General features: G+C 42.5%; 1 protein-coding gene across 1 annotated transcript in view; it reads left to right on the plus strand.

Annotated features, from left to right (window-relative positions):
- Positions 1–12,861, plus strand: part of LOC117642739 (putative beta-glucosidase 6) — a 29,004-nt gene that overhangs the window by 9,988 nt on the left and 6,155 nt on the right. Inside the window, exons 2-8 of the mRNA XM_034381230.1 lie at positions 1,067–1,229; positions 3,066–3,208; positions 3,890–4,024; positions 8,782–8,907; positions 9,422–9,596; positions 12,209–12,348; positions 12,785–12,851. Of these exons, the coding sequence (XP_034237121.1) occupies positions 1,067–1,229; positions 3,066–3,208; positions 3,890–4,024; positions 8,782–8,907; positions 9,422–9,596; positions 12,209–12,348; positions 12,785–12,851 (949 nt within the window). The remainder of the gene's footprint in view (positions 1–1,066; positions 1,230–3,065; positions 3,209–3,889; positions 4,025–8,781; positions 8,908–9,421; positions 9,597–12,208; positions 12,349–12,784; positions 12,852–12,861) is intronic.

Below are 12,861 nucleotides of genomic sequence, written 5' to 3' on the forward strand. Positions count from 1 at the left end.
AACCAAATTCCTATACTCGGTTCGGATTTTTACCATACAGCGTTGGTAAAAGAACGAAAAGTATAGGATTTTTCCGAATCTCTTATAGGACTTCAGTTTCCCATACCGAAGTTGGTACTTTCACTATACAACGGTGTGGTAGAAATGCCATTATTTTTTAGAGTGTTGACACACACTGTGGCCGGCGGAGTCCACGGACAGCGAAGTATCTTCGTTCAAAGCTAATATCAATGTGAAGTTGGTCCCGAAGTATAATGTGGCTATTTATCCAGACATTCGAGGTCTTGGTACAGTTTCCTCCAAAGCCCCAAAGGTCTAAGGGCCTTACATCTCGGTTAGGTTAGGTTGCCCATCTTATAAAATGCCCGTAAAAAAATTAGTTTTTTAAGATTTGGTGTTTTGGGTATATTCATATTTTGTTACTCAAAATACTTATTGGTACTGATATCCTGGATGGCATGGAACAGTCACTTTTCCATTTTATTAAGAAAAGCTAAAGTTCCATCTTGCGCTCAAAGTTTCTTTGACAAGAATTGAGACCAGACCTCCAAAAAATTAGGAACGCTTCATTTCAGCCATCTGTATAGTCCGAACAAAAAATATATTCCAGAAACTTAAAACAGCCAAATAAAAAAAATAATAATAAAACAAACTTTAAAACAGCAGAACTTGTTTTTTTTTTTATTTGGCTGTTTTAAGTTAATGGTATATATATTTGGTTTGGACTATACAGATGGCTGAAGTGAAGCTTACCGAATTTTTTGGAGGTCTGGTCTTAATTCTTGTCGAAGAAACTTAGCGCTCAAGATCAAATTTTACCTTTTTTTGATGAAATGGAAAAGTGACTGTTCCATGCCGTCCAGGATCATGCTACCAGCACAAAGAAGTATTTTAAGTATCGAAATATGAATGTGAATCCCCTTAACACAAAATCTTCAAAAACAAAAATTTTAACGCGTATTTTATAAGATGGTCAACCTGACTTAACCTAACCTTGATGAAACGCCTTAAATGTAGGAGAAAACTATACAAGAAAACTAATCTTTGTTTGTTCTGTGCGTTTAAGGAAAAGATGATTCGCCTTTTCATCTTGGTGGCATGCACGGTGGGAGTGGTGCATAGCCGCTCCACGAGTGGCTCATCCACGGATCCGTTTGCACTTCCCGACGGTATGCTGATCGGGGCTGGCGTGTCAGCATTCCAGACAGAGGGCGCTTGGAATGTGTCAGGTGAGTCATTATGTTAAATCTAAGGACATTGCTTTGTAAATTGAAGGGTAAGAGTCCTGGCCCAGTTACCGTTTTCTGGTGAGAATCATAATTCTCACCAAATTTTGGCATGAATGGTAAGCCAAGCGATGTGAAGTGGGAAAACATTCTCGCATGATTCTCCCCGCATGAAGGTGGGATTTTCTTCTGACCCAGTCCTTTTCTCCCCTTTGAGTTTTCAGTGTGCATATTGAGATTTCGATGCCTAGAAGTTCGTTTTTCAACACGTATCATCAGTACTTCAAGCAGAGCTTAAAAAAACACAGTAATTAGTTATTACTGAAAGGCTCTAACACACTTTGAAAGAATAAATCTTTCGGAATTTACGAAGGTTTGTCTAGCAATAATAATTTAGCTGAATTTAGCTAAATTGATGAAGTTCCTTTGTAGTTTACGAAGATTCCTAGGACATTTAGGAGATTCATCTGAAGTGTTACAACAATCGTCGTAGCCTCACAAAGATTCTTCGAAAATTTACGAAGATTCTTTGCTTTGAACCAATAATCTTCGTGAAATTACAAAGAAATCCTTGACAACGGTTTCATTCGAGGAGCACTGCAAGAAAAAGTGAAAAGTACATCAAAAGTAACTTGTAACCAAAAGTAAAAAAGGTTAAACGAGGCTTGTAGAAGGTACTACGAGACTTGCGCCCTTAATGTCATGGGACATTTTTGTCCCACGAGTTATGCAATTTTAAGCACATCAGCCGATGATGCAATTTTGTGTCCGTTGGGCGGGACTAATTGATCCAGGAAGCGGAAGAAGGGGATAACTCAATTTTGGCCATTTTTCAGGAGAAACAAAAAACTGTTAGCAGGGAAAACTAAAACAAAACAAATGAATGTTGCAGATGTTAATAATTTCAAAAAGCATTAGTAAAATTTTGAAAAAAGAATCAAAAGTGTAAGGTCACTCCGTACTACGGAGTCCGTAGAGGATTTCTGCGACTTGTCACTTTCCGTTGAAATGGAAAACAGAGTCAGCTCACCTTATATTTCCTTAACAAAGAGGAATTTGGAGACAAGTCAAGTAAAACAATAGTCTGCATAAAGTGTATGTTACTCTGGTGTATTTTTTGGACTTAGCTCTTTTTTCCAAATTGAAATTTAAAATTAAGGGGGGGTTAAGTTGAGTTGATTCTTTTTACACTAGATTCATAAAAACACAAGTTGAGTTATATCCTTTTGCCAATTTGTCAAACGGACTCATGTAGACTAAGGTTGAGTTATCTCCATTTTCCAATGAAATTTAGACCGAAAAAGGGGTTAAGTTGAGTTATACCCTTTTCCCATGTGGATTTTCTCCTAAACTGCTTGGAATTCAGTCAAATAATTTGGTGTAATGATGTAAACCATTCTAAGGTACAATAATAAAATAAAAACTCAATTTGGGGATAAGTCAAGTTATTCCCTTCTTCCGCTTCCTGGATCAATTGTCTAATGAAAGAACAATTCGCAGAAGGCGTCGGACAATTTGTGTCACCAGGCGGGAACAAAATTGTGTCTTTGTCGGATGTGCTTGAAATTGCATAAGTCGTGGGACAAACAATGTCCCATGACATTTAGTGCGTGTTCAAAGTACGAGGCCATTAGGCCTGGGCTGCACTCGTCTTGCCGGTTCAATCATACTTTGTTCAAATACTATTCCACTTTGAAAGTGCAATAAATCCGTGATAAAAAATAATGCCAGGAATTCCAAAGGTTTGTAGGGTATTTTTCGAGAGTGAACGGTTGTTAATTCCGAATTCATTTCGTACAGTGCAGAAGGCAAATGTTGATCCTCAACTTCTTGTTGCAGGCAAAGCTGAAAGCGCCGCTGACCACGTGCTGCATCTGGGCAGATTGAGTTCGATGGGCTTCGGGGACCCCCACGGCCACGACGTGGCGGCGAACTCGTACTACCGGTATAAGGAAGACATCGCGATGGCAAAGGAACTTAAGGCAAGTCATCGCAAGTTGCACTAGGGGCTTCAAAGGAGGGTTCACTTGATGCAAAGTTATATTAGTGACTCGCGGTAAGGTCTTCGATTGGTGACCAATTGGGAGCTGTTGCCTTGGAAACAGTGGCGCGCACTAAATGTATTTGCATTTTTTGTACATAACTACTGCCGTATTTGGGCGGGTGAACGTTTCATAAAATTTGTACCAATTAATTAAAACGTTGTAGCACAATGCAGGAACAAAGTCCTTAATTAATATAATAAATTAAACATAGCTTATTTACCTACACCCATACCTATGGTATTATTTATTGTCAACGATTGACTTCACCCGTTCAATTTTCAAGCGTATTGAAATGCGTGAATTGGGCGTACTACCAGTGTTCCGCCCAAATAACGACAGTGACGTCCCCACCCCCGGTGGAGACGGTTCCGAAGGGTTACTGCTGATCGATGGGGCAACCACTCTAGAAATCTTGTGTCCCCTTAGCGCTACAAATATCTGGGAAATCTGAAATCTTGCTCCAAAAAGGCTAAAAATAAGCTAATTTTGAGCAGAATATAGGTTAAAATCTTGTGAAATCCAACGAAATCTTTAGCCCTTAGGAAATCTTGTGTCCCGATACGTACAATGTGGTTGCCCCCTCGCTGCTGATTGATTTGCCTGAACCGTCTGCATCAGCTTTCGATGTACCGATTCTCCATCTCGTGGCCTCGCGTCCTGCCCGACACGAACGCCGCCAACCCCAACAGGGAGGGCGTCCAGTACTACCACGACCTCATCGACGAGATTCTCCGAAACAACATGACGCCGTTGGTAAGCTTGAGCAGGGGAGCACCATATATTGTCTCGGATTTCAATATTTAGGTTGCTCGGCGAAACTGTATCTTCCCAAGGCCTTGGGAGAAAATCCCTAACGTCCCTTACTCAAGGAATATTTCGCCGCCCCGCCGTATGGGGACGGTCCCCATAGAAGGGCCAGTCCCTTTGGATAGGGACAGTCCCATTGTCAGAGGGCTGCAAAGTATCCCTTTGAGTAAGGGATAGAGGTTAATGGGAGGTCTTCAAACTATCGCATCTGTGGCAGCAATAAACATAATCGTGCTAAAAACGTAAGAAGTTACGTGCAGGCCGGTTTCGGTCCAAATTATCACATGTCGGGTGCGATAATGTGATATCACGTGAATGCCATTCAGTACTTATTGCGCTCTTAATGCGATAACTTTTTAATCGCACTAGTTACTGCAATAAAAACTGTGTTACTTCTGAAGTGAGATTATACTATTATACTATATACTACAAGGTAGGTTTACGTCAGACCGCGTCTTGTCGTAACAGGCTTCGCGATGTCTCGCTGCCTGTTCCTCCAATCCGCGCCTGGCGTACCTACCTTGGCCTGCGGCGCTAGCCTGCCTTCGGCAGGCAATGGCTTGTCCATCGTCGGTTACTCCCCAACTTGTTGCATGCTGGGGGGCGCCGCCTCCCAGACCCCCCTTCATCCTAGATAAGGTTGCTTCATCCACATATAACCCGATCTTGACCCTTGTTACTTTTTGACTTGTCGAGGCTGGGGGGCGGAGCCTCCCAGACCCCCGTTTCTTCGAGACAGAAGTAATCTGCCTGCAGAAAACTAGATTTTTCGCCGTTTTTTAGGTATTTTTCGGCTATAAAAACTGAACCAGTTGAGCTAGGGCAATGAAATTTTGCGTGTGCCGAGCCAAGGACATACCCAAAAAGTGTGCAAAATCTCACCGAGATCGGCCGAGCCGTTCAGGAGGAGTAGTGCACACAGACACACAGACAGACAAACATGAAAAACTTTTCAACCCCACTGGAGTAACAGGCTTCGCTATCGCTCAGCCAATTAAGAAAAGGCTAAGTGCCAGTGAAAAAACTCAGAATAATTAAGAAGAGGCTAGATGCCTGTAGGGTAGGCGGCTAACACAGGGATAAGGTTAACACAATAATAGCATAGATCTGAAGTCACTCTGCGCCACTTCTGCGCTGCTCCAATCTGGCTTTCTTGTCGGCGCGTTGCTCACAAAGTTTGTTGTTCAGGGATTGACGAATTGCGGAGTCAGGTGAGCGTGTACGGCCTTTCTTAGTAGAGCGCACTGTCACAAATTCTGAAACAAAGAACCTTTTTTTTAAAGAAGATAAAGACAATTACTTTATGGCACAAAACAAAACCAAGACACTTTAAGAGTCAGGACATCATTCAAACTCAACAAAACCACACACTGTGGGACAAAAAAAAGTTATGTAAATTCATTTACTATCTGTCCTCGTACTTCAAACCACAGTGATTTCCGTCTTTTGACAATGAAAATCCTCAGATGATTTTATGATGGTGCTTTCACAGCTCGACTCATTTCATATTCCATTTCCAGTGACTTGTTTGAGACAGCTTTGTTATGGTGTCAGAATATAAATATTTTTGAACTTACCAACAATGGCTTCAACTCCATCCGCATGAAGAGCAGGACGCTGCGAAACTTCCTTAGTTGTGCGGTTTACTCTAGCCACTCCACCAACTGAGCACAATTCCAAGGCTCTTTCAGTAAAAACAAAATTGAGTAGCATCCTTGCAGTAGCTGCGGGAGTGTTGCACCTACACTGAGACAAGGTGGTGCCCTGAAACTGACCGACTAAGTCGCCCGCCCCAGTTTATAGGGTGACTTGAGTCGCCTACTTTTTGGACGACACAGTCGCCTAGTTTCTGGGCGACACAGTCGCCTAGTTTTAGGGCATCTTGGTCGCAAATACAGAGCTTACTTATCTATGCTGGCCCAAGGCATTGCACACAAGTTTGCCTGCACATGGATAAACTCAATGATTTCACATTTGGGTGGCGTCAGAGATGCCCCGAATCTAGGCGCAATAGGTGCCCCGAATCTGGGCAGCAGTGGTTTACATTAGGTCGGACCAACCCCAAAGGTGCTCAGGTTGAGGGCGCCTTGGGCCAGCATTCATAAGTAAGCTCTGTATTTACGACCAAGATGCCCTAAAACTAGGCGACTGTGTCGCCCAGAAACTAGGCGACTGTGTCGCCCAGAAACTAGGCGACTGTGTCGCCCAGAAAGTAGGCCCTAAAAACTGGGGCGGGCGACTTAGTCGGTCAGTTTCAGGGCACCACCTTGTCTGAGTGTACGCTTCACATCTTTCAATTGTTTGGCAGTGATGTTAATCTTGGAATTTGGTGCTAATTCGACTGCCTGTAGAGATAAATAATAAGTTAGCTGGATAAAAATTAGCCAAAGATTCACAGCTACTATTTTTAAATGAGAGAAATTAAAAACTTACATTTGGGGAATCTTCGTGGGTATTGAAAAATTCCCCATCAAAACTCAACTTATTTTTGGACATACCTGCAATAAAATAAAAAGAATTGTATTAATTATTGTTCTTCCTCGTATTGTGGATTCAGCAAAAGCAAAAGTGTTCATACCAGAACTGTCCACTTTCTTGGTGGCCGGATTCTCAGCATTGTCAATCTTAGAATTCTCATCCTCAGCTGTCTTCTTTTAAGGTGGGAATAAATACCCATTGAAGCCCCTTTTTTTAAAGTGCCTAGTTTTCATTGAAAACTCTTTCCAACCTTAAGGAGTTTAATTTTGTCTTGGAATGTGTTCCTTATAGATTCCAAATTCGGCCAGACATTTAACCCAAGTACCCTATGAGTGTAGAAAACTTCGGCCAAAAAACAACGTTGCCAACCTTCGGTGCGCACGTTTTCTCGAAAAGTAATTGATCTCCAGGTTTAGGTATTCTGTACAGGATACTTGACACATATAACTAGTTCACACCGTCGCCTTTTTTAGAAAGTGAGTTCCAGTTTTTTGTAAATAAGGCTGAAAAGTGAAAATAGAGAGTCAACACTTCATTTTTTTGCACTTTTCTGCCTTAATAATGCGACAAACAAACATGCATTTCCGCAACTAGCAACGGCAATCGTACTAACCGCCTGCCTTCAGTCTTGTGCGTCTGGGGTTGGGGCTCCATTTCGGCACGAACACTTACACACTTAGACACTGACACTGGCACTGACAGTTCAACAACACAGAGTACTGGCCAGCGGCGTCCGTAATTCCCGCGGGGTTTTGCCCCGCCGGTAAGGTTCGCCAGTCGGCCGCCAGATGGCAGGAGTCTCCGAGTGCACCGTGACGTCACGGGACTCCCCCTTCCCATCGGCCGCAGTCGGCCAGGTGTACCTGAGGTGCCGCTAATCCTCTTACGAGCGAAAGTTTTTCAACCCCGACCGTATAACGGGCTTCGCTAGCGCTCAGCCATTAAGTAATTTTTCTAGCTTCTGTCCAGACACGTACTCCTCCTAAACGGTACTAACGTACTCAGAATCTTTTGAAAATATTTGGAACAGTTGATAACCTTTACTTTAGCGACAATTGTATTGTGTAACGTTCTGACAGCACTGTTAGCGGAATCTTATGTTACGGAGGGATCCTTACTCACAGGCAAAGTTGGAAGTTCCCTAACAATGTCTATATTTTGTTACCAGATTGAATGCATAAACGATTGAGGCTTGAAATAATCAGAATGTTAAAAAAAATAAACGGGGCGGGGCAAAAATAACAGTATTGTACAACGACCGGGAATTTCGGATTGAGAGTAAATAGGCAAAAAAAAAGCAATATCGCAATATTGTACAACAGAACCAATTCAAATCACGAACATAATACATATGAGCACAAGAACACACAATGAACTTTAGTCATCACACAATGAATACTCATGAGCACAAAGAACATAATAGTTGTAAAGACCTTAACTAAAAACCACACCATAAGAACATGAAACATGAGCACAAGAACACAGTTCTAATGAACTTTAGTCATCACACAATGGATACTCATGAGCACAAAGAACGTAATAGTTCTAAAGACCTTAATAAAAACCACACCATAAGAACATATACCATACAAGGTAGGTTTACGCCAGACCGCGTCTTGTCGTATCAGGCTTCGCGATGTCTCGCTGCCTGTTCCTCCAATCCGCGCCTGGCGTACCTACCTTGGCCTGCGGCGCTAGCCTGCCTTCGGCAGGCATTGGCTTGTCCATCGTCGGCTACTGCTACCTTGTTGCATGCTGGGGGCTCCAGACCCCCCTTCATTCTAGATAGAGTTGCTTCAACTACAGATAACACGATCTTGACCCTTGTAACTGTTTAACTTGACGAGGCTGGGGGGCCCCGCCCCCCAGACCCCCCCCTCCTTCAAGACAGAGGTGACCAGCCTGCAGAAAACTCAATTTTTCGCCATTTTTTAGGTGTTTTTCGGCCACAAAAACTGAACCAGTTGAGCTAGGATAGTGAAATTTCGCGTGTGCCGAGCCAAGGACATACCCAAAAAGTGTGCAAAATCTCATTGAGATCGGCCGAGCCGTTCAGGAGGAGTAGTGCGGACACACAGACAGACAGACCGACAGACAGGAAAAACTTTTCAACCCCACTGGAGTAACAGGCTTCGCTATCGCTCAGCCAATTACACTGGGAGTAACAGTAAAGAAACAGTTTGAATTTTAAAATCTTTGTAACAGTGTTAAATTATTGCTCGCAGGCAACTTTGTACCACTTCGACCACCCTCAAATTTTGGAGGACCAGTTCAAAGGATGGCAGGGAGAGGAGATGGTTGCCAAGTTCACGGAATACGCCCGCTTCGTCTTCAATCAGTATGCTGGAAAGGTAGGTGAAATGTCTGTGATTGGTGCACCCAGTATAATCATTTCTGGCAAAAGTATTTTGAACAGGAAAAATTTTCCTTTCGTGAAAGAAGTTAAGTATCGATTGGAAAGAAGCTTAAAACTGTCCTAGTTCTGAAATCGTACGCGCAGTGAAACCATGTTGTTTTGAAGGCCTTCTTTGCCTGTTTCGTATATCACCCTAATTTTATCCTGTAAAGGTGTTTTTCATCGCCCAAGTTCGGGTGGGAATTATTATGTCCCCCCGAATTTGAACAAAAAAAACATCATCACGCGAATTGTAGTGAAAATGCTCTCTGGCCAAAGAGGCAGCTGATACTCCCTTTATCACTCAAAATTGGGTGATGAAACCTTCCTCGCCAAAATTTGGGTGAATGATAGTAATCCAACTTTGGGTGGGAAAGTATACCGCACCCAAAATTGGGTATTGGCCAAGACTTTTTCATTCTCTTTGACGCTGCACGATTAAATGACGAAATCCGTTTGTTTCAAATCAGGTAAAGCTCTGGGTGACGGTGAACGAGCCCAACGTGTACTGTATATACTTCCCGAACCTCTACAAGGTGTCAGGAATCTATTCGGACAGCGACGTGCAGCGTTATACGTGCATCAAACACATGGTCCTGGCGCATGCAGCAGCATACCACGTCTTTAAGGAAGACAACCACGAAGGTAAGGAACATTGGAACAGTCATGGCCGACATGCGGACGTACTATACACTAAATTCTCGTGGCATTTTTTTGTTCATAGTTTTGCATCCACAGATAAGGGAGGGCGGGGAACCATGACCACTGGGGTACCATGACCACCCCCCTCGCTCTCGGGAACTACTTTGCCGACGGCAACCGGTCGACCGGACTTTCGAGAGAATAGGATCTAACTATTTTCAGCCAGAGTCCTACCTTCTAGCTTCAAGGGTACGACCATAGCACCTCGCCAAAATTTTTGCTCCAGCGTTTTGGCTAAATTGGGTGCATTTCAAATCTGGGATATTATTTCTCACTCTCTCATTTGAGAAAATAAGTTCGATGTCCTAGGTTTTTTTTTTTCAAAATGTCGGCTTTGTGGCAAAATATCCATTATCACATTTAATTCTGAGTAGCTTTTTGCTTGCTCGGGGAGCCTTAGAGTCGTAAACTGCATTGTGTGGAGCCATGACCACTTTTTGGTGGGGCACCATGACCATACATATTTAAGTGTTTTTTTCTCATTTTTTGGTCTGATAATGATTTATTTTCGTCGAAAATTTGCTTTTTGCTTCAGAAAATGTATAAGGGTTGAATAATTGCTGCAGAATAGCTAGTTTTATCACAAATCGTGAATGACCAGGATAATTAAGAATGGTTCTGAAACTGGGACTTAAAATGGTAGCTTCTTTAGCACTAAATGAGCTCCAAACCGCAAAAGTTGGCCGCGAAGGCGATCCGTGGCTACTTTGCACCAAGACGGCTCTGGCATTATGAGAAACAACATTTATTTCACTTGTTTGCAGTGTAGTAACCGCGATAATTTTCTTAAAATGTACCAAATTGAAAACTGCATACGAATTTGGATTCGTCTTAGCAAGACAAACATAAAATGTTAACACATGTCATAGCTTGAGATGTGAAATTTGAAAGCCTTAAAGCGTTAACTGTTTTAAACCGTCCATTTTAAGGCATCTTAGAACGTTTGAAACTTTGAAGGTTTTGAGAGTGTTTTTTAGTTAAGTTGACTGGCCTGATGGTAAGGACAGCGATATAAACGATTTCAATGAGAATACAGATAGAAAGTACACTTCTTGGGCCAAAAAAATACTATGGTCAAGGTGCCCCACGGGGTGGTCATGGTACCCCATATGTGGGGCGCCATGACCACTTTGCGTTTTATTTTTCAAAGTGTTCACTGTTAAAAACAATCGTAAATTTACGACATTTTGAAGAACAATTATGTCGTTTTTAAACGACATATTTTGTTACGACTCAAGTCGTACGACTTGGGTCGTAAATGTACGACATATTTTGTCGCTAATTTTGATAGCGACACGTTTCGTTTTAAAACGAATTAAGTCGTAAATTTACGACTTAATCGTAAGTTTACGAACAATCGTAAATTATCTTTGGAATATGTCGTGCAGTTATGACTTCAGTCGTACATTTACGACTCTTATCGTAAATTTGTGTTATGAATCGCACACTAAATTCTTGTGGACTTTTTTTATGCATAGTTATGCATGCTCAGAAACGTCCATATGTTATGCATAATATTATGCATCACTGTGTACATTTTATGCAGGAAGATGCATAAAAAGTACACAGTGATGCATAATTTTATACATAACATATGGACGATTCTGAGGATGCATAACTATGCATAAAAACTGCGTCTTTATGCATTTAAAAAGTCCATAAGAATTTAGTGTGCGTAAATTAACGACACAAATTGTAAATAAGTGAGCCACATTGTAACTTTTCACCATTTTTTCGGGGATTTCAGGTGTCAAAATATGTAATCGTGATTGCGACAGTGTCGTAGAGAAATGATTTTTTTAGTCGTTCAGTTACGACAAGTAGTACAAGAACGATTTCCGTCGCTATGAAAATTAGCGACTTTTTTGTCGCTAATTTACGACAGAATTTCTAACAGTGTTCTGTGAGCCTGCCGTGCATTGCAGACAAGTTCCAATGGGTGGAAGAGGTCTTTGGAGCTCCCAAGAATCCCCTCATGCTGGAAACTTAACTTTTCGAACCACACGGTGGAGTAGAGGGAGGCACAAAAAAAGTGGTCATGGTTCCCCACCCTCCCTTACATACCTTATGACGTATCCGTGCAGGCATAACTATGGATAAAAACATGCATAGTTATGCATTTGAAAAGTCCATAAGAATTGAGTCTTTAAACCCTTCTTTTTTTTAGACAAATTCCAGGGGAAGTGGATACACAATTTGGCGAACATAGGCCGTCCCGTTCGTTCCGTTCAATTTTAACACTGACGACATTTGTATTTTACGTCAGGGGATCCTGCACGGCAAAAACGGTTCCAGGTTTTCGCTTGAATTCCCTGGAATTCGCTCTTGTCTTTACTTCCACAATCCCCAAGGGTGGATGTGAAGAGCGGGCAATATGCCTCCATCACCTTCTTGCCCTTGTGAAACATAGTCACAAGATGCCACTTTGCCCTTCTCTCAGGGCAATTCTGGATCCGCCCTTCACCTGCAGCCCTTGCACTCGTCATAGCCAACGCCGAAGTAGAACTCGGTGGCAATTCAAACCATGCCAATGGACTGTTCATCGCTTGTTACAGGTCAGCTCGGATTTTCATCCCTCTTAACTCCTGCTAAACCAAACACAACAAGTGCGGAAGACGTCTACGCATCCGACGCTTACAACGACCTCCAGGGCGGCCTGGTGCTCAGCCCAGTGGTATACGGGGACTGGCCTGAGGTAAGGCGGAAGAAGTTTGTGACAAGCTCTGCAAAATGTTTACTTTACCTCAACTCAATAGAGTGCATGGTCCTGGAGAGTGCTTCAAAGCGGCCTGGCCTGGAGCATGCTTGACAAGCACTCTTCAGAATGAAGCGTGCTTTTTAGTCGATATGGAGACGAGGGGGGAACAACTTCAATTTTAGTGTACGTTTTCCCTTGAAATAATGTGAAATGACGTCGATATCACGTGACATGCCATTGAAATTACGTTGAAAGAACGTCCTATGCTCAAAATGAATTCATCGACTGTGAACTAGCTTTTGGCCAAGGGGCTCTCACCGCGGGCCAACTTACTCTGCCTTATCGTCATTCGACTTTTTCTGATCACGAAGTGTCATCTATCATCAAATCGGAATGGTGAAGTTATCTGTGCTCTCCCTCTTTTCTGTTTTAGAATGTCAAGGATATTGCGGGCAGTAAAGTTCCACAATTCAGTGAAGAAGAGAAGCAGTTCTTGAACGGTGAGTCATT

The sequence above is a fragment of the Thrips palmi genome, unplaced genomic scaffold, assembly GCF_012932325.1.
Source record: "Thrips palmi isolate BJ-2018 unplaced genomic scaffold, TpBJ-2018v1 HiC_scaffold_16, whole genome shotgun sequence".
Taxonomy (NCBI): Eukaryota; Metazoa; Arthropoda; class Insecta; order Thysanoptera; family Thripidae; genus Thrips; species Thrips palmi.